Below are 27730 nucleotides of genomic sequence, written 5' to 3' on the forward strand. Positions count from 1 at the left end.
GGGGGGAACTGTAGCAGGAACCCCCCACCCCAATCATTCTGTTTGCACAAACTTCACACACACTCACACTCACACACTACATACGCCACATTTCTGTTATAAATTCATAGAAAATCAACCATACATCGGATTTGCACTGTTCCATTTTTTACTCCATGTGACAAGGACTATCAAAGGGGGGTGCTTGGTTTCTGGTCAGCCATAATCCCTTCACCATCCCAGCACATCCACAGGAGCCCTGCCCAGTTGCTATGTCAACCCTGATAATCCCAGACAGAAGACAATCAAAATCACAAAGAACAGTGGATTCACCACAGGCTGAAACAAAGGACAATGATCAGATCTTCCCTCTGGGGGCAGGAAACTGCAAACTCCCCATTGTCACCTGGAAAGTACTCATGGGGAGGGGGAAAGGAGGAACCAGCCAGGTGACAGGACACTCAGGTTACCACCACAACTCCTCCCTCAACCCCTCCTTTCTGTAATGTATGCATGATGTCAACCCCTTCTGTAATGTATGCATGATGTCAACCCCTCCTTTCTGTAATGTATGCATGATGTTTCTGGGGGTGGGCTTGACCTAGAGGAGGGGAATTTCAAAAGTTTTTATAAGGTCTTGCAGCCCATTGTTCTGGGTCTTTCCTCTCTCTTGCAAGGGAAGGGAACCCTGTTGCAACAGTTCAATAAAGGCCAAGCCTACAGGCTGCTGTTTTGCTCCAAGTTATCCTGGTTGGTGTCTTTACTTTTTGTCCAAGGGAGCCCTCAGATTTTTCCGTTAACACGGGAAAAAGGCTTTTTGTCTATAAGTGAGATACAAAGAGTTTATAGGGCTGCAAAGGATTAATATGGCTGCATTAGAATACTGGGCAAAGGTACAAAACTACTCTGTATATATTTGCAAGGATCCTACTTTATAATATCTTTGTCTTATCAGCCGAAAAACACATTTTGTACTTTCTTATTTTATACACTGTTTTACAGAGAGTACATGCATATCATTTAAAATTAGCTGGTAGCAAAAAACTGTTACCATGAGCTTTTAAAGCATTGATCTTGTTGACTGGGGGTGGGGGTAGCACTGATCTGTTGGCTGAGCAAATATTTTTTCCTGTAAACTACAGAAAGAACCACTTAGATAGGGCAAGTCATAGTGAACAGAGGCGGCTTCCACAAATGGTGGGTCATTCAGATCTGATTTTTCTGTGTGAGCATTTGACAAGTTAGCTTCCTCACATTCCAGCTTCTTCATTTATAATATTGATTGTTATTTTGCCGCTGGCCATCACACACCAGTGGGTGAAGTTTGGTAGACTGTATTTGGGCTGCGTTTTTCTCTTCCTTTCAGCAGTCACGACAGTTATCTTGCATTAAAATGAGGAAAAACAGGGTTGTGGTTTTTTTAAGGGGGTGCATTTATTTATTTATCTTAAAACTGAGATCTACTGCAAAAGCGATAAAGGCTTTGCACAAAGGGCACTGTAGTAACTTTGATCATCTTATGCTGGGGTGGAGGCCATGGCAGCAACATCCATGATCATGGGCGTAGCTAGGGGGGAGTAGGGGGGCAGCTGCCCTCCCCCTAAATCAATAAAAATCAATAAAAATACATAGCAAACTGAGTTTCTGTCCCCCCTAACAAAAATCCTGGCTATGCCTATGTCCATGATCATCCAGATTTTCACTGTTTTATGAGGATACTTTAAGGAAATGTAAAAGAGATACTGTTGAAGTGGCCTGGCAAAAAGGGAACTGGACAGATGCTGAAGAAATCAGAAAGGGTTTTGAAGAGAAACCAATGCACCTATAGTATGTAATGGCTGAACTGCCTTGCACCATGGCACCCAAGCCATATGGAAACTGCTGTTAGTCTCCATCTGTACAGCCCACCCTTTGAAGCTTGCCACACTTTTGACCAAAGCACTGGACACAAGCATTGTAAGTTTTGACTCCATATGCAACATCAGTTTCACAAGAGAACAACAGCTGGGATTCCTGCATTGCTGGGGGGCTGGACTAGATGACCTGCACGATCCCTTCCAACTCTACAATTCTATGATGCTATGAAAAGTACGAGCCCTGCTGGCTGTTTTTCTTCTTCTTTTTAATTACTTTGCTGTTGACTTTTGTTGTTGTTTGTTTCTGTTTTTGCAGGATCCACTGGTGTAAATCTCATCCCTTCCTCTGCTCTGGCCACTGACAGTGCTCTGTCTGCACCAGTTGGTCATTGATGTGTCCTTCCTTATGTTTTGTGTGTATGTGTGTGTGTTAGACAAATCAAATCAAAATTACCGAAGGTTGATTTAGAGAGCAGGCAAGAGGGTAGAGTCCCTGGAGTTTATTAGCAAGAGATTCCTGCAGCAGCAGCTCCCCCAAGTGGGAGAACAATCAATACCAGCAGCAAAGCTGCAGAAGAGCAGGAGCCTGTATGCAGCAGGAGTGTATACAGCACTCTGCAGTGCCATGGCTTGCAGTTCACTTGACCCTTGTAAGAGGCAATCCAGTGGCTAAGAATCCCTAGGTCTTGGACAGCCAAGTTCAGATCCACACACAGCCACAAAGCTCAATAAGTCAACTTGGACCCAGTCATGTTTGTTTGTTTGTTTGTTTGTCCCAGCCACTCAGGGCAGCTTCCAACAAAATATTAAAAACCACAATAAAACATCAACCATTAAAAACTTCCTTGAACAGGGCTGTCTTCAGATGTCTTCTAAAAGTCAAACAGTTGTTTATTTTCTCTCACACACACCTTCATCTACCTCACAAGGTTTTTGTGCGGCTGCACGTACACCGCCTTGAGCTCTTTGAAAGAAAGGCAGGATATAAAAATTTTTTGCTCAGTCCGAGGCTCTGAACCAAGAGCCATAGAGGTAACAATATGCAATGGCTGTAAAGAGTTAAATCAGGTACATGTACTTATGACCATAGAATCATAGAGTTGGAAGAGACGATGAGGGTCATCTAATCCAACCCCCTGCAAGGCAGGAATCTTTTACCCAATGTGAGGCTTGAACCCACAACCTTGAGAATAAGAGTCTCATGCTCTGCCGACTGAGCTATGCCAGGTCTGTAAACTAAAGCACATCATAGCAAAAGTCCCCTGGAATAGCTACAGAATGTCCCAAGAATTCAGCCCCACAATATCAGTCAAAATCTTATTTGAGGGAAGGGTACTCCTTCTACCCAGCACATTTGCTTAGGGAAGGAAACCCATCCGTGTCTTACATGTGTTGTGACTTCATTAAAGCTGGAGAGCTGGCAGATATGAGCTAGATGAAAACTTTGGAGAAACCTGGATTTCAGTTCTACTCAAGGCACAAACTTGCTCAAAACAAGTTATTTATTTGCAAAATAGGGATTTTGAAAAGGACCTACCTCATAGGAATGTTGTGAGAAACAAGGAGGGTAAAAATATACTGTACATCACATCTAGATTCAATTGCTATATGCAACATTGACAATAAAATGAGGGCTCTGAAGTAATTTGCATGTATTTTCAATCCAGTATTCATCTTCACTCCAACCTGTGGCGCTGAATTATTTTCTCAGAAATAGACTTAATTGGTAAAGCATATGAATTTTATTCTGACAGCAGGGTGCACAATGTTTTCACAAATGCCGAGATAGTAAACAAGGAAAGAGAGGTTCATATGCGCTTATAAAGGCCAGAGGAATACGTGCTGAAGTAGAGGGAACAGATATTAAGATAAGGCAAAACTAAACAGAGAGCCGTGTTTAGAACAGTCAGGCAGGCCACTTGCCATTATGTAGGTACACCATGTCTAACATCTCTGCATGGTTTCCCCAGCCTTTCGCACATACTGTGCTGCACTATTTCTGCAACCGTGACAACTGGAAATTTGATTTCTATCTTAAAGAAAAACAGCAAAAAACACTTGTCAGGAAGCAAGTCCCCACACCAGATTCAGGTATGCTTACAACCATAAGAATTGCAAAGTGAGAATCTGACCTAGCAAGCCAAAGCATATTTACTCAAAAGTAAGCCCCATCTTGTTCAAAAGAGCTTTCTCCCAAGTAAGTGGGCATAGGATTGCAGCCTGCTCGTGAAAACAGACATTCTAATTCCCTGCCCTGGCACAAACACCTCATTATGCAGAGAATATAGCATCAGAGAGTTTGAGCTCACCTGCAAATGTGATTATTCCCTGTTCTATGCTTTAGGGCAGAATCCTACACTGAAGCTGTGCTGGCTGATGGGCTGCATGAGGGGTTGGGAAATCTTCAGCTGGAGGGCCATATTCTCTCATCGACAACTTTCTGGGGACCACATGTGGGGCAAGAGATGTGATTCTTACCTTTGTGTAAGAGGGTACGTTCCAGTAATGCAAAAACCAGAGGTTTCCTCACTTCCCAAATTTTTCTCTGCATCCTCCCTCTAGGCAACCACGATTCAAAGACACATTCCTGGAAGGCAAAAGCACTTGAGGGCATTGGTGAGAAGGGTCCAGCCAGAGAGACCTGGAGAGCTGCATATGAACCCTAGGCTTCAGGTTCCCCATCCCTGAGCCTTAGGATATGGTGCAAGACTCCTTACGCTGGCGATGGCGACACACATAAGTTACAGTGGTGGAACACTCAGACGCGCTGAAAACGGAGCCTTAAAAGTCATGGGTAGGACCAGTGGTTTGTGTGTGTTTTTAAAAATTGTTTAGGGGTACTCTCATTTTCCTACTGATATTGAAATACTGCCCCTCAATGAGGCCAAACTGAGTCACAGAATGTTTAGGAGTATGCGTCCCACCAGAAAAAGGCACTTGGTAGGCCTTTGGTTGCACAGAGCAGGAACACACTTATGCCAGCTGCAGGGGGTTGGACTAGATGACCCTCAGGTCCCTTCCAACTATAGTTCTGTGATTCTATGAAAAGGTGGCTTATTATGGCAAGCATCGCGTTTGCAACGTACGGCCAGCTCTCTGCGCCGGCGGCGGACCTCTGAAGCGGCGTCCCGGGCCCTACCGAGAGCTGCCTGCAGAGGGGGCTCCGCCCGCCACTTCCCTTCCCAAGGCCCAGCAGGCCCAGCGCAGCCGGGCGGGGCGGGGCCGGTTCTTGCTAGAGAGGGAAGCGGCGTGGGTTTCGTTCTTTGGCCGGGCCGGAGCAGGGCAACCATGCAGGTAGTATAAGCTTGAGGGGGCTTTGCTGAGAGGGGCGGGGGCGGCAGGAGCGCGGAGGGTCTCTCGGGAGGCCTCGTGGCCTTGGGGCGTCCGCGCAGAGGCGAAGCCGGGTTGCTCCGGTGCCCCCTCGTGACTCGCTCCCTTTCCTTCCGCAGGCGAGCTCCAAGCAGGCGGCGCAGGAGCTGCTCAAGTTTATCAGCCGGAGCCCCTCCCCTTATCACGGTAAGACGGAGCCCGGGACCGGGGGCTTCACGCCCGGGAAGTACTTCTCCAACGGGAGGTCTGCCATGCATTTAAAACACATGTCTTCCCCCTGAAGAATCCCAGGAACTGGGTGTTGAGAATTGTAGCTCTTCCGAAGGAGTAAACTACACTTCCCAGGATTCGGGGGGGGGGGTAAGCAGTGTGCTTTAAATGCGCGGTGTGAGGGGTGTAAATATGCACAATAGGGGGGGCGGGGCGGAGGGTACATAAGGGATAACAGAAATCACTGGGTTAAAGCTGGCCGAAAGTCCAGCAGTACCATTATTATCAATTTATGATGGCGTGGAAGGTTCACAGGCTGGGAAGGACTTGCTCACAAATTTATTGACAGTTGCACGAGTTATTATAGCTAGGAACATAGCTGTCAACTTTTCCCTTTTCTTGCAAGGAATCCTATTCGGAATAAGGGAATTTCCCTTTAAACAAGGGAAAAGTTGCCAGCTATGGCTAGGAAGTGGAAAGGGGCAAGGTGGATATAAAATGGAAAAATGGTATAAAGTGGTGTGGGATACAGTGGTGCCCCGCAAGACGAATGCCTCGCAAGACGAAAAACTCGCTAGACGAAAGAGTTTTCCGTTTTTTGAGTTGTTCCGCAAGACGAATTTCCCTATGGGCTTGCTTCACAAGACGAAACGTCTTGCGAGTTCTTGCGAGTTTGTTTCCTTTTTCTTAAAGCCGCTAAGCCGCTAATAGCCATGCTTCGCAAGACGAAGAGACTTGCGGAACGGATTAATTTTGTCTTGCGAGGCACCACTGTATAGCCATTAATGATATATTAATATGTGCTATTAAGGTAAGACGGGTTGTATGCAGGAGAAATGAATTTGAGGAGATATGGAAAGTGTTTGTAGAATTCGTACTGTTAAAACGGAAAGGGGTCAAACCATCGCAAGAGGTGTTGAAATTTTGGGAGGTTGGATAGAGACCATGGAATGGTCTCGGGGGTGGGGTGCACATTTTCTATTCATATTTATTTATTCTTATTACTCTGTCAAAATAAAAAATAAAATTATATTAGAAATAAATAAATGTGAGGTGTATGCATTCTAGTCAAGAAAAAGCAGAGCCATTAGGGCTGTGGAGTGGGTAAAGGCCTGAGGGCCAGATAGAGACCTTGGATGCTGCATTCAGCCCTTAAGCCTGAGGGCACCCACCTTTAAGATCTGCTGAGACTGTGGTCACACTTGCACCATTAAGCACTCTTATAGCAGTTTAACATACATGGAGAATCCTGGAAACTATAGTTTATGGGTGCTAGGAATTGTAGTTCTGTGAGATCAGCACCCTTAACAAATTGCAGTTCCCAGGATTCCTAGGGGGTTACAATGACAACAGTGGTATGAATGTTTTAAATGTATGGTGTAGACGTAACCTCTCCAGGTGACTACTGTGTCAGATGTTTGGCATCCAGCAACAAAATAAAGGGCTTTTATCAGCCTATAGTCCCCCTGGTAGCAACCTTCCTAAATTGCCTTGCCTGGTACTTATGCTCTCTTTTTGGCACCAGGCAGGGGAAAAAATGTTATTTGCCCAATCATTTCTAACTTGTAGCTTGAGTAATTTTTAAGGATTCTCATTCGTCTTACTGTATTTGTACTGTGATGCAGTTGATTGTTCACTACTTGAAATTCTGAATAAGTTGGTGTTTAAATGTTTTTAATAATTAAACTTTTGGAAGATTATGGGATGCTTTTCATTCCACTTTCATAATTTTCTGCAGAACTTTAATGCATGCAACATGTTCCTTATCTGCAAGTCTTGGTGAGCATAATGTGCCATTCATTGAATCATCTGTTTCATTTCCCTTGTAGAGGCTCAAACAGGTTCTGCTTGATTCAAGGAGGTTCACTGGAGCATTTTAAAACACAAGGAGGGTGGTTTATCTTCTCCACTGTGTTGGATGCTCAGTGGGCAGAAGTACAAGCTCAGGCTTGTATTCCGCTAAATTCTAATCAGAGTAAACCCATTGAAATAAATGAATCCAAGTTAGTCATGCCCATTAATTTCAGTGGATCTGATCTGATCTGGACTAGCACTGAATATTACTCACCATTCTTTGTTAGGGCTTCACACTTAATTCTGCTTGTTGTGCAGAGATGTCACAAGAAACATTTCTAGGGAAGGAGCCTTAGAAGGGTAAATGCTTGAGCCCTGTGCAGATGAGAATTTATTTACCACAAGTGCTTTTTCTCTGTACCCTCTTCGGCTCAGTCTGGCCCCACCTTTCCTCACATGTTTATCTTGCTTTGCTTAATACATTTCTTGTTTGCTCTCTGTGGACATCTGAACCCAGAGGATGTTCTGAGCAGTTGCCTATCCTTCCATGTGCAGGGGCGGCAGCAAATCCTAATCATTTCTGTGAAGGTGTGGTAACATGGATGTTCACCTGCAGAGGCTGGGAAGCCACAAAAGGCTTTGTAGCTGAGGCTATGCTTGCTGCTAGGGTAGGGTAAGCAAGTCAGGGTGATAACATTACAATATGACTCTCACGCTTGGGTTCAAGAGTACAAATAGGCCTGTGAGTGCAGTTTAAGCTGCATCATGCTGATTTTGGGTTTTTTTGGCAGGGATGCGGGGTATCATTCAGAGTCTCATGTGTCAGGGGAAATTTCATAATTCAATTACCTACCTATACCCCAGTCTTTCAAAGCTCTGCCATCAAAACTTGTGGGACAGTGAATTCCGAGTAGGGAGCCTGCCACAGAGAAAGACCTTGTAAGCCTTCCTAAAAACCAATAATAATAATAATAATAATAATAAATTTTACTGTTTATATCCCGCCCATCTGGCTGGGTTTCCCCAGCCACTCTGGGAGGCTCCAAGACAAATGTACCCAGTGAAAGACTACCTACAAGCTGATCTTAGGACTCAGACATATTGGGAAGAGGCGAGACCTGAAGGTGTATGTTCCCAAGCCATAAAGGGCTTTGAAGAATAGCCAGCCCCGTGAATTGAACTTGGGGATGGACCAGGAGCCAATGCAGCTGAAGTGATAAAGGAGATCCCAGGATCCCAGCACTTGTCCCCAGTTAAATTTCTGGGAGGAGAATTCTGCATCAGCTGAAACTTTAGGCTACCCCGAAGTGAAGAGCATTACAGTTGTCCCAAAATTGGGGGAGGGGGAAGCAGTCCCACAAACGTCCACCTTATTCAGGGCAGCCAAATGTCTCCTTGAAGCCTGCTTCTGCGTGCAGCTTGGCCAGCTGGGGGTGAGTGTCTTCATGCCCCCTTCATGACTGCTTGTGTTTTCCTCTCCTGCAGTGGTGGCCGAATGTCGGAGCCGCCTGCTTCAGGCTGGTTTCCAGGAGCTGAAGGAAACTGAACACTGGGATATCCAGCCTGACCGAAAGGTGAGGAAAGAGAGCGGCTTCTTCCTTCCCTTTCTTATTTGGGAATTGGGGTGGTGGGAGAAGGAGTGGGGTGCTCCAGATGAGGCCTCGGCCAGGCACCCCATCTAGGGAACTGGGTAAAACACTGATGTCTCCCACTCTTTCTTTAACCCCTCCCCCTGCCATATTAGTATTTTGTGACAAGAAACCTCTCGACATTGATCGCCTTTGCTGTTGGGGGACAGTACCAGCCAGGCAATGGCTTCAGCTTGATCGGAGCCCACACAGACAGTCCATGTCTGCGGGTAAGCAGCAACCCCCCCCCCCCTCAATACTGCCTAGCATGCCCCTGGGTACTCTTTAGCATTCCTTCCTTCCTGTAGCCCTCTGTTGTCTCAGTCCTGCATTATTTGTTGTCTCCCCTTTGCATTGACTTTCTGTGAACAGGCCTGTCCCGATACCCAATATGGGTGGTGTGGGGAGCTTATGCCCCCCCCAGATGCTGTTGAATTCCAACTCCCACCAGCATGGCCAGTAGTCATGGTGAGAGGTAGGGCTCCCAACAAAAACTGGAGGGCCACAGGTTCCCCATCCCTGCAAATACTGTTTTCGGCCGCTCCTTTTGCCTATGTTATTGGATTGCCAGTGTTTGCAGAATTGTGATAAACTTGCTTCCTCCTTCTGGCAGCAGTCTGGACAACATCCCTTTGGATTTGCCTTCTTCTACTCCTTTTTTAAAAAAACAACAACTGTTGGTTGGGATTTTTTAACTGGACTTATTGAAATACATCTTTTAACACTAAAGAAAAAGCAATGGGCCAAATAAATGCATACAGAATACCAACCAATTGAGTGCACAACTTGGTATATATGTGTACGGTGAATGTAACTGCAAAAAATCCAAAGCTGCCACCCAATCTTATGACAATAACTCTGGCCCCATTTCTTGTTGTTGGGTCAGTTCCTTACAATGTGAGGAGCTAATTCAGTGTGTGCTGTTGGGATATACATATGAATGTCCTTGTGTGTCATCCAGGTGAAACGCTGCTCAAAACGTAGCCAGGAGGGCACAGTCCAGGTGGCTGTAGAGACATATGGAGGGGGCATCTGGAGCACCTGGTTCGACCGTGACCTCTCTGTTGCAGGAAGAGTCATCGTCAAGGTTAGTCCTGGCCGGGGCCCTGCACTGTGGTGTATACTATGTGACTTTAGGAGCTCTTCAATGCTTAGGTTTTGCCAACTGGAAGAGACCTGACTTTACCTCCAATATTGCAGCCATGTCACATTAGGGCAGGGGTGAGGAACACTTGCCAGCCTAAGAGCCAAATTCATTTCTGGACAGCCTTCCAGGGGCCACATGCCAGTGGGGGGTGGGGAGGGCCAGAGACAAAAAGTGCACAAAAGAAGCTAATGCAGTTTTTATCTTTGGACAGCTGAGTAATTTCTACACACACACACACATAGTCCTCTCTATCTTCTATCCAGACACCCACAAGGTATTATCAGAGGACTGTCACGGCTGAAAATTGGCCGCTGTTTCTTTAATGCTTAAAAAGCTGGGTCAGCATGAGTCAGCGGCCTGCACCGTATATACAGTGGTGCCTCGCAAGACGAAATTAATTCGTTCCGCAATTCTCTTCGTCTTGCGGTTTTTTCGTCTTGCGATGCACGGTTCCCATAGGAATGCATTGAAAATCAATTAATGCGTTCCTAGGGAAACCACCTTCTGAAGGCTGGGGGGGGGGGACAAGGGCTTTTCTTCCCACCCCCAGCATTTTAAAAAACCCTGGGACAGCGGAGGACTTCTCCGCTGTGCGGGGCGATCTTAAAATGCTGGCGGGCGGCATTTTAAAATCGCTCCGGACAGCGGAGGACTTCTTCGCTGCCCGGGGCGATTTAAAAGCCCCTGGGAAGGCAGGCAGGGGGGACAAAGACTTTCGCCCCCTGCCCGCCTTCAGAAGGTGTCCCCGCCCCACTTCGGAACAGCTTTCCGAAGTGGGGCGGCTGGGGCAGGTGTTCCCGCCCCCCTCCCCACTTCGGAACAGCTTTCCGAAGTGGGGCGGCGGGGCCAGGTGTCCCCGCCCCACCTCCCCACTTCGGAACAGCTTTCCGAAGTGGGGCGGCGGGGCCAGGTGTCCCCGCCCCCCCGCCCCACTTCGGAACAGCTTTCCGAAGTGGGGCGGCGGGGCCAGGTGTTCCCGCCCCCCCTCCCCACTTCGGAACAGCTTTCCGAAGTGGGGCGGCGGGGCCAGGTGTCCCCGCCCCACTTCGGAACAGCTTTCCGAAGTGGGGCGGCGGGGCCAGGTGTCCCCGCCCCACCTCCCCACTTCGGAACAGCTTTCCGAAGTGGGGCGGCGGGGCCAGGTGTCCCCGCCCCCCCCTCCCCACTTCGGAACAGCTTTCCGAAGTGGGGCGGCGGGGCCAGGTGTCCCCGCCCCCCCGCCCCACTTCGGAACAGCTTTCCGAAGTGGGGCGGCGGGGCCAGGTGTCCCCGCCCCCCCTCCCCACTTCGGAACAGCTTTCCGAAGTGGGGCGGCGGGGCCAGGTGTCCCCGCCCCCCCTCCCCACTTCGGAACAGCTTTCCGAAGTGGGGCGGCGGGGCCAGGTGTCCCCGCCCCCCGGCCCCACTTCGGAACAGCTTTCCGAAGTGGGGCGGCGGGGCCAGGTGTCCCCGCCCCACCTCCCCACTTCGGAACAGCTTTCCGAAGTGGGGCGGCGGGGCCAGGTGTCCCCGCCCCCCCTCCCCACTTCGGAACAGCTTTCCGAAGTGGGGCGGCGGGGCCAGGTGTCCCCGCCCCCCCGCCCCACTTCGGAACAGCTTTCCGAAGTGGGGCGGCGGGGCCAGGTGTTCCCGCCCCCCCTCCCCACTTCGGAACAGCTTTCCGAAGTGGGGCGGCGGGGCCAGGTGTCCCCGCCCCCCCGCCCCACTACGGAACAGCTTTCCGAAGTGGGGCGGCGGGGCCAGGTGTCCCCGCCCCCCCTCCCCACTTCGGAACAGGTCCTGGACCTCTTCTGAAGGCTGGCGGGGGCGAAAGTCTTTGCTCCCCCCGCCTGCCTTCAAAAGCTGTCCGGCCCAGGCTTCCCGGACCTTTCCGCCAGCAGCGGCAGCGCTGCCGCTGCTGGCGGAGACTTGCCGGCATGCCCAGGCTTCCCGGACCTTTCCGCCAGCAGCGGCAGCGCTGCCGCTGTTGGCGGACACTTGCCGGCATGCCGAAGCCTGCGCGCAGCGCGCCCAGGCTTCGCGGATCTCTCTGCCAGCAGCGGCAGCGCTGCCGCTGCTGGCGGAGACTTGCCGGCATGCCGAAGCCTGCGCGCAGCGCGCCCAGGCTTCACGGATCTCTCTGCCAGCAGCGGCAGCGCTGCCGCTGCTGGCGGAGACTTGCCGGCATGCCGAAGCCTGCGCGCAGCGCGCCCAGGCTTCGCGGATCTCTCTGCCAGCAGCGGCAGCGCTGCCGCTGCTGGCGGAGACTTGCCGGCATGCCAAAGCCTGCGCGCCCAGGCTTCGCGGATCTCTCTGCCAGCAGAGGCAGCGATGCCGCTGCTGGCGGAGACTTGCCGGCATGCAGAAGCCTGCGCGCAGCGCGCCCAGGCTTCGCGGATCTCTCCTGCCTTCAAAAGCCATCCGGGATAGCAGGAAGCGCTTCCCTGCTATCCCGGACTGCTTTTAAAATGCTGGCGCTGGGGAGCAAAGCCTTTTGGCCCCCGCCAGCCTTCTTGGACCTCTTCTGAAGGCCGGAGGGGGGGGAAAGGCTTTGCTCCCCACCGCTAGCATTTAAAAGAGGTCCCCGGAGATTTCCCTATGGGCTTTCGTCTTGCGAAGCAAGCCCATAGGGAAATTCGTTTTGTGAAGCGCCTCCAAAACGGAAAACCCTTTCGTCTAGCGGGTTTTCCGTCTTGCGAGGCGTTCGTCTTGCGGGGCACTACTGTATAGAGTGAGAAATGTTGGTTGGGTTGGTTGGTTAGTGAAAGCTGGTAGTGTTGATGTGTGTACAGTTGGTCAGTCGCTTTTGCAGAAAGACTTTTAAGAATAAAACTCTGCAAGGATACTTTTCTCGTGGACTATTTTATGCCGACAAGGGTCCGAGGACCAGGCTGAGGCAACAAAGGGAGGTCAGAACCCTTTCTTTTTGTTTTTTTACAAACACTGACAAGGACATATTCCAGTTAGGAAGAAACACTTAAGGAGGGCAGGAGGTAGACCTACTAAAGGGTATGGCTGAGGAGGGAAGAGTACCAAGGGCCAGATAGAGAGACTTGGTGGGTAGGGTTGCCATATTTCAAAAACCAGGACACCTCCAAAATTGTTGAGCCAAAAGAACTTGCCTAAGATCCGGGACAAAGCGCCACCTTTCGGAAATCTGTCCCCCCTTTGAAATCCAGATAATGTCCGGGAAAATCCAGACATATGGCAGCTTTGGTGGGCTGCATTGGCCTGAAGTTTCCATCACCTGCACATCAAGGCCTATTCTTATATTTGCTTTGCAGCCTGGGAGCTGCTGCAGTAGGACTGGTGAACTTGGCCTTCTAGATGACATTGGATTCCCACCATGCATCATTCCTGATCATTGGCCACACTGGTTGGGGCTGACGGAAGTTGGGAGACTCCCAACAACATCTGAGGGCCAGATATTGTCCTGTCCTACAGCATGATGTCTTCGGTTGCCACTCCAGTAATGTGAGAACCTTGGAGTCACATGGCTGAAATTTGAATGTGGCTACTTCCTCTCCACCATTGCCCTGGGTTAGGTGTGAGTAATAGCTCAGTTTCCACAAGTTCAAACTCTAGATAGCTCTATTGCCCAGCTGTTGCTTTTTTCGTTTGGGGTTCTTGCTATTATATGCTGTTAAACTGAAGATTTTAGTTGGTTGTCTTGGGTTGTTTTTTTAAGTAGTTTGTTAAATGCTAACATGAATTGACATATTCTGAGGGTGCTTGATGAAGGAAACTGAAGTGTTTATCATGTGGAATAATCAAGCTGCATGCATTGCATTGTTTTGATTGAGACTGAGATACAACAAAGGTTCCAACAGCGAATATCCTTCCCTGGAGACAAAGTCCATAAAAGTGTTATTAAAAACCAGCAATTTTAATCTTCTGTTTAATGAATTACCCTATCAGTGCTTTCTGCCCTGGTAAACATGAGTGTGTTCAGTGGAGCTGGTTGCCTAGCTACACTTGAGTAGGACTGGAGTCTAGTTCAAAGTGTGTCATACTTTGCATACTTTAAAGTACTTGTTTGAATGTGACTGAAACCAAAAGCAATGAAGAGATGAAAGTTCTGATCAAAAAGATGTTGGGGGCTTTGTTCCATTCTGCAATTCTGTTCACACCTACACCTACTTGAGAGTAAAATTAAACATTAATTTAAACCAAGTGGAGATGAGGTTCCTGCAAGCATAGGTGCATGGTCTGTGTGGGCCAGAAGATTTATTAGGGAAGTGGGAATGGAAGCGTGCATAGTTATGGTGACACTCTTACCAAATTGAAATGTGAAACTTTCTAAAAGTTCCTCCAAACTCATGTTCTAAAATGCTGTCATAAATGCTCTTAGTTGGCATATTTTGAGAACAAGGGTCTCTTTTTTGCATTCTTTCTGAGTTGCTTAAAGACAGATGCTCAGGGCTGAAACAGATCTCTTCTTCTTTTTGTTGTTGTTTTTAAACAACTTTAAAGGGGGGGAGGATCTCCCATTTTCATCCAAGCCAGTAGCATAGGGGGAAGGAAGCATACACACACACACACACACACACACACACCTCTACCTCTGAAATCGCTAATTGTCAGTATTGGTGGAACCATGGGCATAGTTGCACTATTGGTCCAATCTTTTCCAGCCTCTCCCCCCTGCAAAGCTGCCTTTCCCCCCCCTGCATGGGCACTTTTGTTAGATTGTTCATGATAGCTCTATTTTCCAGAAGGGCCATATCTTGGTGGAAGATCACCTGCTTTGCAATTAGATCCCTGGTTTGATCTCTGGAATTTACAAGTTGGGCGGTGAAGGAGTCCTTCTGCCAGTCAGTGTAGACAACACTAGGCTGGGTGGACCAGTGGTTCAATGAGAGCCTTTAGCTCCCAGCTGCTGCCTTAATCCCGCTCTCCTGTTCCTCCCCTCTCCCACATTATGCCAGTGGGTGAAAGTGGCAGAATGACCCACACCCTACACTGATGTCCCCCTTCTGTTTTCCATTTCAGGACCTGTCCACAGGGCGCCTGGAGCAGCAGCTGGTGTGGGTGGAGCAGCCCATCCTCCGCATCCCACACCTGGCCATCCACCTCCAGCGCAATGTGAACGAGAGCTTCGGGCCAAACACAGAGCAGCACTTGTGAGTGTGTAAACTGCTGTTCCTCTGTGCTCATATATTCCATGGTGGGTTGGGGCGAGGGGCAGCAGGCCCCTGTCATTTGCCTTTCAGCAAGAGAGGCAGCTGCAGAGTTTGATCCCCTTGGGTGATGGGGAATGACCTTAGCTCAGAGGAAGACCATCTGCTTGGCATGCAGAAGGTTCCAGGCTCAAGCCCCCCAGCATCTCCAGGGGTGGGGGCTGGGAATGGTCCCTGTCTGAAGACCTGGAGAGCCACTGCCAGTCTGAACAGCACCGAGCTAGGTAGACCTGACTTGGTATATATGACAGCTTTCTATGTTGATACAATACTCTGTGCTCTAGGATTGCCTAGAGAGGCCCTGGTCTGGATTCTGTGTATAAGTCGTATCAGACTGGCTGGGACTGGAGGGCTTACTGGCACCCCATCTTTATTTGGTGTGTTTTTTTACTTCCAATATTTATAGGCCACTTAATGTTCAGAATTCCTAAGCAGCGTACATAATTTTTAAAAGAAAACTACACCTTATAGAGAAAAAGAATAATTAAAATTCATTATAAAAGCAGAAAACCAGTGGAAAATGCCTGCTGAAATGATGGTCTTTGTCACGTGCCTGTCTAAGTTTTAACCAAGCCATACTCACTTGCCTGTGTGATCAGCATCACCTTCCAAGCCTTGTGCATAGCTCCTTGCATGGCTCTGTGCCAGCCCCAACAATCAGGTGGTGCTTGCACAGAGCTGTGCATAATGTGCTGGAACCCTGACACTCAGCTGATTGTCAGGATTTCAAAGCTTCATGTACCGTACAAGCAAGAAAGTGGCCCACCTGACATCGTTGTGACACCAGGTGGTTGACAGTGGGGTGGCCCTGCCAGTATGTCAAACTTGGCCCCTGGAGATGATAAGGATACAGGCTGCTGGCTGGATCCAGTTCTCCGCCCTTGGTCTAGAGGACCACAGGTTCCTCAGCACTTGGCTGTTGGGTACCAGGACCATGCTACCAATACGATGGCAGGGGATGTGATGGCAATGGGAGGGATGTTCCCTGAGAAAAAAAGGTGAGGCGTAGTTACGGAGTTTCTCGCTCTGCCGGGGGGCTGACTTTCACCAAGTGGCTTCTTTGGAAGTGTTTTGTGCTGTTGGGTCTTGGTGGCTCCGTGGGCTCCAGTTGCTTCTTGGAGCCAAATTTCCCAGGAAGCAGCAATAATGAGCAAGCCAGTTAAACAGCCAACACACCTGCCGTTCCCAGGGTCCCGATTCTGGCCACAGAAGTCCAGGAGGCCCTGGAAAAGAAGACGTCCAAGACAGACACAGCTTGTACCTCATCTCTCCAGGTAAGGCTGGGGAGGCAGCGGGGGGGGGGGGAGAGACACAAGGATGCTGTTGAATTGGCTGGAGAGGTGCAGTAGGCAGGTCCAAAACAAAGGAGAGAATTGGCAGCTTTCCAGAGTGGAGTATGTCTCTTTTACCTTCTTACAACTTTTCTTTCTCACAGAGTCGTCACTCTCCAGCCCTGCTGGCCCTCCTCTGCTCCCAGCTGAAGGTGAAACCGGAGCAGGTGGTGGAGATGGAGTTGTGCCTGGTGGATACGCAGCCTCCTGTGAGTGCCCTTTTTTATTAAATAAATAGACATACAGATACAGTGGTACCTCGCAAGACGTATGCCGCGCAAGACGAAAGAGTTTTCTGTTTTTTGAGTCGTTCCGCAAGACGAATTTCCCTATGGGCTTGCTTCGCAAGACGAAACGTCTTGCGAGTTCTTGCGAGTTTGTTTCCTTTTTCTTAAAGCCGCTAAGCCGTTAATAGCTGCTAAGCCGTTAATAGCCGCTAAGCCGCTAATAGCTGTGCTTCGCAAGACGAAAAAACCGCAAGATGAAGAGATTCGCGGAACGGATTAATTTCGTCTTGCGAGGCACCACTGTAGATAGATAGTGCATTAGGGGTTGGCAGTGGGGTTTTGGTTTTGGACAGAGCTAGCTTTCTAAGGGTCACATGGTTGAACTCATTACATTTTCTAGCTCCATGCAACTTTCCTTTAGCACAGCAATGGGGAACCTGTGAGCTTCCTACCAGCCAGCATGGTCAGTGGTGGGGGTTGTAGTCTAGCAACATCAGGAGAACTACAGGTCCCCCACCGTTTGGTCTGAGAGAGAGAGAGGCGTAGAGAGAGATGCTTGTTCCAGATTCTCATTCATCTCCTGGGGAAAGATCCCAGATGCCGCTCTCCAACCCGTTTGCAAAACCTGCAGGGAGAATGTGTGGTGTGGCAGACAGACTGAACCAGGGAAAGGTTGGTCCCAGCTCAGGATTTTTTCTTTCTGGTGAATCCTCCTCCAGACACTAGGTGGTGCCTTCAGTGAGTTCATTTTCTCCCCTCGCCTGGACAATCTCCACAGCAGCTACTGTGCCCTGCAGGTGAGTACTTTGTGCGGTCGGGGGGGGGGGTGTCGGGTCAGAGATGAATCCTCTTCTGTGATCCATCAGTGCCATGGAAAGGAGCCATCCTCTAATCTGCTCTAATAACTTGTGTTTCCCCCAGAAGTCACCTAGAAACTACTTCTAACCCTTGCTCTATTGTTTCACATGTCATCCCCACCACACCCCATGTACTAAAATCACCCATCACTCTTGCAGCCAAAAGGTGGGGTGACCCATTTAACCACTTTGCATGGTGAAACTATTCCTATGTTTGTGGGAATGGCTGTGTGCAGAAATATACCTCTGGGGCTCTCTCTGTGTGTAGCAACAGGTAGAGAAACATTTCAAATAATGGAGGGGTTATGCAGAACCACAAGGGTTCCAGCTCATGAAAAGGAAGACTGTGGTTTACATGGAAGTAAACCACACATGTGGGGGGGGGAGGTGAGGGGAAAGTCAGAAGCAGCCAAGTGCAGTGTTTATTTTTATGTAGCATCAGGCATGGGCCTTGGGTCTTTTGTAAAGTTTTGTCAAAAGGTAGGGCATTGACAGGTACAGCTTTTTCCTTTTTTTATATAAATAATTTTTATTAATTTTCCAACATACATTTATAATATCCAACCTAAATTTATCACATATTTTCTCTTTTGGACTTCCTTCAGCCTCTCTAACAATCATCCATTATTCAATTTTTTAATTACACATTTCCTAATTTTTATATTGCATTTTATATACCTTCACTCTCTTATTTTTCTTCAACACAATATTACTCAAACATTCACAGAGCTTCTTGAAATCCCACTAGCGTTATTTGCTCATCACAAATACATTTCAAATAATCTGAAAATTTTCCCCAATCTTCGATGAACTTTTGGTCTCGTAGATATCTGATCTTCCCCATTAGTTTATCTAGTTCTGCCTAGTCCATCAGTTTCATTCTCCATTCTTCTAACGTCGGTAGTTGTTCCTCTTTCCATCTTTGGGCCAGTAGTATTCTCGCTGCAGTTACTGCGTATTGGAAAAGTTTGCAGTCCTTTCTATTTATCTCATTTCCTACTATTCCTAAAAGAAAAGCCTCTGGTTTCTTAACAAATGTATATTTCAACATCTTTTTCAACTCATTATATATCAATTCCCAGAAGCCCAGGTACAACTTTTTCCAGAACTGTTGCACTACAGCAGAAGCAGCATATGATTTTAAATTTCCCTTTTTGTGAAATGACTACAAAGGCACCAGTTATCTACCCTGGTGACACTCTTCTCCCCAGTACACCAGCTTTCTGACATGGGACTGCAGCTTAAGAGTTGAGCCCAAGGGAGTCCTTCCATTTGCTGTAGTTAGAGGCCCAAGACAGCTGGAAGCACAAAACTCACAGTCCCTGAGCTTGTATACTTTCCCAGATACCTAGGATGGGCACAGGTGGGGGGGCAGACATCTAGTCAGAAGCCATAAGTAGTCTTTCCTGTGGTGCCAGAAGGGATCTAGCATTGCAGAAAAACCGATACTCTTTAAGAAGTCGGCTCAGTAGAGAACCTTTGCAAATGTTCAGGCCACGGAGGCCAGTCTAACCTACAGACTAAAGAAAAATAGTTCAATTGCAAGTACAGAATTTAACGTACTGAGAACATGAAGGGAGACGCTGACATGGTTTCTTTAAGAAGTCAGCTCACAAGATAGCAACACATAGACTAGTAGCAAATATTTTTGTCCCAGGGCACTCCCTATCCTGCCCCATTAGGCACTCCCTAACCTTTTCCCCCTATGTTTTTCTACAGGCGCTGATTGAATCCAGCGAAGGGCCTGGAGCTCTTGCCAAAGAGCCAAATGTGCGCCTGGTTGCACTTTATGACAATGAAGAGGTCAGTACGAGACAGTTGTGGATGGGCAAGGCCACATTCTAGGTAGAAAAGAGGGAAGGGCCATAGCCCAGGGGTAGAGCATCTGCTTTTCATGCAGAAGGTCCCAGGTTCAATCCCTGGCATCTCCAGGTAGGAGAACTGCTCCTAATCAGTGTAGACAATGTTACTGGTTTCAGAACTCACAGGGTTAAGGAGTTCTGTGGTGACGTCTCTTACCTGAGGCGTGGTTAGAAACTCTTTGGGAGTGGTCTGACTCTGAGAGTTGCAGTCTGGTTTCGCTTTTAGCGAAGAGAGGGTGCAAGATGTGTGCTTTGTCACCCGGACAGATGTAAGATCTGGTTTACTTCAAGATTAAAGGCTAACAAGATAAGAAACGCCTGTGTGTTCTGGATTTATTACCCACATGCTGCATTTGCTTCACCGCTGTGTTTACTCTGCTAACGGCAAGAGGCAGAGGCCGAAAGGACTTTTGTATCAGACGGACAGCCAGCAGAGCTGCGCAGGGAAACGTGCCAGGCTCCATGTTTGTTTTCCTTGGCACTCAAGGCACTATTGGCCTCTCCGTTTGCCAATAGGTTATGGGCAGTTTGCCAAAGCTTTGAAGCATTGCAGGAATGCCACACATGTGGGGAATGCCAGCAGGAAAGTTGCTGGGGCCAGCCGGAGCTGTCTTTGAGGCTGGAAGGAGCTCGCTGGGAGGCCGATCTGCCGGAGGCCGGAGGAAGCTGTTGCTGTCGTGAGTAAGCTTACCCCGGGGGAGAAGGAGATGGCTCAGTCCCAGGAACATGGTTTTGAGCTTAAGCTGCCATGTGAAAAGTTAACCACTAAGACGTGGCCGGAGTTTTGAGGCAAGCAGCTAGCTGAAAGACGCAAAGGTTTGCCTGTGCTGTGTTCGAGAGCAGCAGGAAATCGTCTCTCCGGACGGGGTGCTGGATAAGCTGTGAGTAAGCTTGGGGACCCTTGGGAGAACGGAAGACAATGGCAGGCAGCCAGGTTTTGGAGGACATTCCGTCTGGAAAGCTCACTCTAAGAAGTTGGGCAAGGACGTGAAGTGAGCAAGGGCTGTCTGGGGATGTACTGCTGCGTTTGCTGTGAAGCTTCAGCAGGAGGCCAGAGCCCTGGGGAAGGAATACAAAAGCCTAGAGATGGCTGTAGCCCCTGTTCCTGATGTTTTAGCCTCAAGGAGCGCTGGTGAGCAGGTCGGGGGGGCGAAGGATTCCAAAGGCAAGTTTAAGAAGCCTGCTGGAATGAGATGGCGGTTCAGAGGGGGCAAAGCTGGCAAGGAGTGCTTTTCTGGAAGAAGAAGGAGAAGGAGGCCAGCTGGGAGGAGCCCCGGGCAGTGTTTTTCCACTGGAGTTCAACATCTGCGTGGCAGTTGCCCCCACCGGAGCAGAGAGGCAAGACAGGATGTTGCCAAGTTTGCCAAGGTCAACCAGCTGAGTTCCCAGGGGAATCAGTCTGGAAGAGGAGGCCAGCATGGGAACGCAAGGGAAGGACGTGGCTCAGACACTGGGGAGGGTTGTTTTCTTATCACTGCTTCTATGGCAACTGTGAAGAACAACTCCAGCCAGGACACGGTGACGCGCTGGGTTTTGGATACTACTGTCAGTCGTCACCTGATAAGCGAACCTGCTGGCGAAATGCGGAACTGCAGGGCTGTTTCAACTGCAATGACTGTTATGTTCGCAGACGGAACACAAAAATCAGTCTGTGGTGTGGCTAACGTGTTTTTCTCTCCTTTACAGGAGGAGCTAGAGGTCTACGTTGTGCCGGGACTGAATTGTTTGTCTATTATCTGTATCAGCTCTAATGAAGCAGGGATACAATGTTTGTTTTGAAAATGACACCTGTTCCATTTTCAGAGGAGGGAGACAACTGGTCAACGTGCAGAGGGAGAACAATTCCTTTGTTCTGGAGTCACCTCTGGAGGGTGGAGGGAATGCTGGAAAAGCACAGGTGCAGTGTGCTAAGGTTCCCAGTCATGTGCAAAAGTTGCACAGGTGCACAAAAGGGTGTAAAATCACAAAATGTGGGAGGAGGTCCCAAGGGTGCAGGGCATGCAAAGGTACTTGGTTTTCCCGGGTTTGGGAGGGTAGCCAAAGAGCCCTTTGAGCTTGTTCACACAGATCTGTCAGGACCCATGAGGTGTGAGAGTCTGGGTGGGGCCAGGTATGTGCTGTCGCTGACAGATGACCACAGCCAGGTTGGCTGGTGTTTCTCTCTCAAATCACAGGGGGAGGTGGCGCAACTGATCCAGGATTGGGTTGCGGAGGTGGAACGAAGGTTCTCCACCAGGGTGCAAGGGTTCAAGAGCGACCGAGGGTCACAGTTTACTGGGTCTGCTCTGGAGGAGTTTTTCAAGGAAAAGGGAATACGTCACCAGGTGACGGGTGCAAAGTCTCCTCAAGGGGAGGAGAGGGAGGCAGAGGCTGATCCCGGTGATGGGGACCAGGTCCAGGATCAGGGTTCAGAACCCGGTGATGGGGACCAGGTCCAGGGTCAGGGGTCAGGGCAGGTTTGGGCATCTCCAAGGGTTGTGAAAGGAATGTCCAGGTGTGAGGCTTCATCTCCGGTAAGCGTAATGGAGAAAGCTCACGGATGGGTTGTCAAGTCAGAGGGGGAAAAGTCTGACGGAGAAGACACAACTGCTGGCCCAAGTGGGTCAGAGGGGTTTCAGGTCACGGGTGCGTGGGAAAGTGTCGCACAGTGTGATTCTGGGAGTGTGGAAGGGATTCAACAATTGCCTGGGATGAATGCCAGTGGGAGGCAAAAGGCAATGGGAGGTGAGTTGAACTCAAAGAGGTCTGTAAATAGGGGTTCACAGTTTCCCTCAGGGTTCGAGACGAGAGGGGGTGTTACTGGTTTCAGAACTCACAGGGTTAAGGAGTTCTGTGGTGACGTCTCTTACCTGAGGCGTGGTTAGAAACTCTTTGGGAGTGGTCTGACTCTGAGAGTTGCAGTCTGGTTTCGCTTTTAGCGAAGAGAGGGTGCAAGATGTGTGCTTTGTCACCCGGACAGATGTAAGATTTGGTTTACTTCAAGATTAAAGGCTAACAAGATAAGAAACGCCTGTGTGTTCTGGATTTATTACCCACATGCTGCATTTGCTTCACCGCTGTGTTTACTCTGCTAACGGCAAGAGGCAGAGGCCGAAAGGACTTTTGTATCAGACGGACAGCCAGCAGAGCTGCGCAGGGAAACGTGCCAGGCTCCATGTTTGTTTTCCTTGGCACTCAAGGCACTATTGGCCTCTCCGTTTGCCAATAGACAATACTGAGCTAGATGGATCAGTGGTCTGACTCGGTATAAGGCAGCCTCCTGTGTTGCTGCAGAAGTGGAAAGTGAAATCCTGTTCTGAGCATTAGATGAATATTATTATTTGGAGAGTGGCTCCACCTGATGGTTTGATAGATGATGAAGGGAAATGTTATGAGAATTTAAGGGGCAGGAACAGGTCTGCTCTCTGAAACATTATTAATTCATTTATGAAACACCTTTCTTCCAAGGAGCTCAAGGGTGGCATTCCTGCTTCTCCCTGTCTCCATTTTATCCTCAGAGCAACCCTGTGAAATAGGCTCAGCTGAGAGGGACTGGCCCAGGCTCACCCATCCACCTTGCTGCTTGAGCGGTGATTTGAGCCCTCGTCTTCCAGGTCCTAGTCCAGGGGTGGGAAATGTTTGCTTCTCCAGATGTTGCTGACTCCTGTTGTCCTTGACTGTTGCCCCTGCTTGATGGGGGCTGTATATCAGCAGCATCTAGAGGTGCAAAGGTTCCCCACACCCATCATCAGCCAGCATTCCTAACTGCTACATCACACTGAGATGGGAGGTGGAATATTTCTGGGTTAAAAAGGCTCTTCTTGCTGGCTCCTTTACTGACTTGACTTATCTGGCAGGTTGGCTCCCAGAGTGCACAGGGGGCTGGCTCGCTCCTCACTGAACTTGTCCTTCGGCGCATCTCTGCTTCGCCCCAGAACTCGACAGCCTTTGAGGAAGCCGTGCCAAAGTCCTGCATGATCAGTGCTGACATGGCCCATGCTGTGCACCCCAATTATGCGTGAGTATGTTGCTGTGCCCAACAGGAAGAAATGCACGAGGGTTTAGCAAGTATTTTACTAAATATTAGGCATTCTGCTGTGAATTTGCTGGCTTGCGGTACAAGCTGAAAAGTTGGCATCTGTTGTGGAATTCGGCTTTCAAAGAGGCTCTGCTTTCATTAAAAAATAAAATAAAATCTAGTCCCATGGTTTTATAAACGAAATTGTTTGATACTTAAAACTGTAGGATAGAAATGCAAGCTGTCTGACTTACCAACTCTCAAACTTGAAAATCCTGAGGTCAGAAACATCTCTTTATCAGTTTAGGCTAATCTGCAAAATCCAAGTCATCTATTTAAAGGCCCTCCCCTCAATTATAACAAGGGAGTAAGGCTCCCTAAACTGTTGAGCAGAGGTCCTGGGCCTTGGACCCCTCCAGAGCAGAACTGGGGAATCTGCCCCCCCCAACTGCAGACATTGTTGGACTCCAAATCCCATTAGTCCCAGCCAGCATGGCCGGTGGTCAGGGATGACGGGAGTTGTTGTCCTGCAACATTTGGAACCACCCTCAGGGGTAGCGTTTTGGCAAAGGACACGGATTGAGGCAGAACCAGTAGTTATGTTCAGCCTTCCCCGACAAATGCACTTTCTTTCTCCCAGGCCTCATGGTCCTAGAAAACAGTTTGGCAGTGTCGAAGGCAGCGTATGCTGAAAGTCAGAAAATGGAGGTGCTCTTCTGCCTTCCGAGTCTGGCTTGTACTTGTTCCAGATGATGTACCCAGCGCTGAATCTGCCCCCTGGCAAATGGTGCCCTTGGGCTAGATGCAGCTCTTAGGCATCACTGTCAAGAGGGTCTTTCTCATCCTGCCACTGGCATATGGCAGTGTTCCTCTTCCCCAGAATGCCTGTCTCCGCTCTAATAAAAGTCCTTTGTGCATAAATCTGCGTACAGGTGTTCTCACTGACACATCAGGAGCGCCACTCTGCCCCCCCCAAAAAAAACTGCTTCTTTTGAAAATGCTCCCAGGCATTGAAATAACACCACATCTCTTCTTAGTTTAATTCCATTGTCTCTTCTTCGAAATTCAGCCTCATAAGAGTTTGGATCTACTTGGCCAGGGTCTAATTTGATGCTCCCTTTTGCAGCGACAAGCACGATAAGAACCACCGTCCAGAGTTCCACAAGGTAGGTGACGGGGCCACGAGACAACAATGAAATGTGGAAAACTAAGGCAGACTCCCTGCAAGCAGTAGCAGAGTCCTCCTCAGCGCAAGTTGAACGGGGGAGATAGCAAAACTTACTCCTGAAACTGAAGTTAATTCTTCTTTAAGACCTGATAACATTGGTTTTTAATACACAAAACTTTGCCTCTGAATGTAAGAATGAGCTTTTGGAGATGCTGGTGGGGTGTGTGGGGGATTTGCTTTTGCTCCCGTAGCCTAGATGTTGGGAAGCATGCCAAAGGTTATTCAATTGCTGGAAACAACATGTTAGTTACAGTCCTGTCCTTTTCAATATTTGTGATGTATACCTTACAGGCTGGAGCTGCAACAGAATATTGTAGTGTGCAGTGCTCTTGTTCTGGATTCAGCCAACTGCCCCTGCCATTCTGATAGGGTGTTTCATTTCATTCCCCCTTGCCCATTATTCAGTATCGTGTGCCCACTGAGCATGCTCAATCCTCCTTTGGCTTTTGGGTATTCCTCCCCCAAAATAAAAATATTGTAGCACTTCTGCAAACTTTAGGAGCTTGCCTAAGCCCCTTAAGATTTTGTATTGGGGTAGTGGTGCTGTTTTGCCTACATAAGCAATGTCACTCACACCTAGCTACGGTAGATGGAAGGAATGATTATGCCAGTGGATTTTTCTGTTGTTGTATTTAGTGGGGCAGCGGGCTTGTTCTAGGACTTTGGATGTCTGGTGGCAAGCATTGGTCCCATCCCATGACTGGGGGGCTCATGGTGGTTGCTCATCTGCTGATCCCACAAGCCAGAAGAGCAGACGGAATAATGTCTGAAAGCCCAAAGGAAGACTCAGGCCTGCGCTTGTTTCTGTGTGGGGATACATAGAACTACTGCATTATTCTGGGGCAAGATTGCCGTGGGGTAGGTCTCTGCTTTCCAGTGGTTCCTTTTGGCTTCCACACCGCCTTCTCTCTGTTGCAGCTCATGCTTTCGGGAAGCAAAGCTTTATGTTCTTGATGCATGCAGACCACATCTCCTTTCTTAGTACATCTTTTTGTTCTGAATCCTCTGGTTTCTCATGCAGGGCCCTACAATAAAAGTGAACAGCAACCAGCGCTATGCCTCTACTGCTGTCACCGAGGCCCTGATCCGAGAAATTGCCAGCCGTGTGGACGTCCCCCTGCAAGTAAGCATTGTTCCTCTCTACCTCAAGAGCTACTCCCAAGCTTTCCCCTTGCACTTAATACTGTGGCCACTAGAGGGTGAGTTTGGATCGGCCAACGTAGGGAAATACACAAGTGCTATGTCCCTGTACTGTGGATTCTGCAGCCAGGGACCAATGGGGCAAGATGCCCCATCTGCCATTGGGGGGCGGGAGATAGGACCAGAAATGGTGGGCCTTCAGGATTAAATGCTATGGGGAAGGCCTTACCCCTTATCTGAAGATGGGTTTTTCCCGCTTTCTTCTGTCTCCAACCCCTGGCTGTTCCTTCTTGGGTTTTAAGGTCTGTGGAGTGTTGACAGCATTTCCACCTCATGGCTGTCTCTTGATGCTGGGGTTGTGCACATAGGTGCCCAGAACCTTCTCCCCAAAGACCTCCTCCACTCCTATCATCGACGCTCGGTAGATCCATATCTGGCCGCCCTTCTTAATGGCCTCGTCCAACAACTAAAGGGAGTCCCCAACCCCTGGACAGTGTCAAGGCCAAATCAGCTGCTCAGGAGCCTTAAGAGAAAGCAATTCATTTGCCTATTGCAGGAATTCATGGTTCGGAATGACTCTCCCTGCGGCAGCACCATTGGGCCCATCTTGGCCTCCCGCCTTGGCTTGCGCGTCCTGGACATGGGCTCCCCGCAGCTGGCCATGCACTCCATCCGCGAGATGTGCTGCACTTCCAGCGTCCTGCAGTCCATCACTCTCTTCAAGGTGGGTGGCAGCTCAGGTGGGGCAGAGGGAAAGCGTTTGCATTGAGTGGAGCTGTTTTCTGCTGCCTCCAAGGGTGTGGGTGTTTGCCCAGGTCTCCCACCCACCCCTTTCCCAGGTTGCCCTGTGAGTTAGGCTAGACTGAGGAAGCCTGAGTGGCGTGAGAGAGGAGTATCTCCTTCGCAAAGAAACTCTCTTGTCACGGGCCTTGGCTGTACGGTTAGGAGCAGGCCAGGAAAAAGGGAAGGGCAACGTAAACAGAGAGCTTTCCCTCTGGCCCTATGTATTGTTTGGGGAGCAGGTTGGGGAGGAGGGGGGCACAAAGTGTGAGAAGAGCTTGGCAGACAGGAACAAGGTATCCATACGTATCGAGGTCACTATCTTCCCCGCCCCGGGTTGCAGGTTGAGCCCTGCTGCCGCCCACTCCCTATCTCTTCCTTGTAATCTTGTCTGTATGTTACCATGGCAACGATGGTGCCCTCCAGTCGGTGATCGGTTTCTGTGGCAACATGGTGCCTCACGATTCTCCTGCTGCCATGGTGACGCCATCATATGTGTGTGTTTGACAGCTGCCCCGTTCCCCCCCCTGAGGGTTGTTCTTCCCCCACCAAACCTGACTCTTCCTCCTCTTTCTCTCCTCCTTCCTTCCTTCCTTCCTTCTTTCCCAGGCCTTCTTTGAGCTGTTCCCAGTGCTGGATCAGGGACTGCTGAGCAACTGAAGAGCATCTCAAGCACAGGAAGCGGCTAACGCCCCCTCTCCCTGGCCAGATAGCAATTACATGTTGTACAGCGGCTCATGGAACGACTGCTTCTGGAGAGTTGCATCTTTCCCCCCCTTTCTACAGTCATTTTCCAAAAGAGGCTGGGCATTTGAGGCTTGCGTACAGCCAGGAGGGCCTGATCCAGAGAGCCTGTGCCATAGAACAGCTCATCCTCGCTCCTTTGTAGCTGAAAGAAAACTTTATTCAAGATAATGACATGTTCAAGGGCTATCTACAGTCATCTTGGTGCTTTAAGTGGGCACTGAAATTATGGATGAAATTCTAGCATTGAATAAATGCCAAGTGATGCATACTTTTAATTGGATCATCCCACTCCCACATCCTTTGCTCATTCACTTGGTTGGGTTCTAAATTAGCTACCGCCCTGTGTGAAGTGCCTCTCTCAAAATGTCAATGAGAGATACTAGCTGCCAAGCAAGCAATGTCTGAGAGGCATTATATACACAGGCAAGTACACAAGATCACACCAGGTAGATTACGTT

At 49.1% G+C, this 27730-nt stretch overlaps 1 protein-coding gene across 1 annotated transcript; it reads left to right on the top strand.

Annotated features, from left to right (window-relative positions):
- The first annotated feature begins 4991 nt into the window (after positions 1-4991).
- On the top strand, positions 4992-27547 carry DNPEP (aspartyl aminopeptidase). The gene is made up of 15 exons (XM_082191848.1): positions 4992-5129; positions 5285-5351; positions 8655-8743; positions 8914-9027; positions 9759-9884; positions 14916-15046; positions 16293-16377; positions 16539-16643; positions 17381-17458; positions 19238-19321; positions 23217-23377; positions 24504-24543; positions 25627-25728; positions 26302-26469; positions 27135-27547. Exons 1-15 carry the CDS (start codon positions 5124-5126, stop codon positions 27183-27185), a joined length of 1407 nt encoding a protein of 468 aa, XP_082047974.1. The 5' UTR covers positions 4992-5123; the 3' UTR covers positions 27186-27547.
- The last annotated feature ends 183 nt before the right edge of the window (positions 27548-27730 follow it).

The sequence above is a fragment of the Podarcis vaucheri genome (genome assembly GCF_965113315.1).
Source record: "Podarcis vaucheri genome assembly, chromosome: 1".
In the NCBI taxonomy this organism is placed as follows: domain Eukaryota; kingdom Metazoa; phylum Chordata; class Lepidosauria; order Squamata; family Lacertidae; genus Podarcis; species Podarcis vaucheri.

What these genes read in the sequence shown, in the direction of transcription:
- DNPEP (XM_082191848.1), top strand. An exon ending in CAGGAAGAGTCATCGTCAAG is followed by an intron (nt 9,885 to 14,915) that starts GTTAGTCCTGGC and finishes TTTCCATTTCAG; the next exon opens with GACCTGTCCACAGGGCGCCT. An exon ending in ACCGTCCAGAGTTCCACAAG is followed by an intron (nt 24,544 to 25,626) that starts GTAGGTGACGGG and finishes TTTCTCATGCAG; the next exon opens with GGCCCTACAATAAAAGTGAA.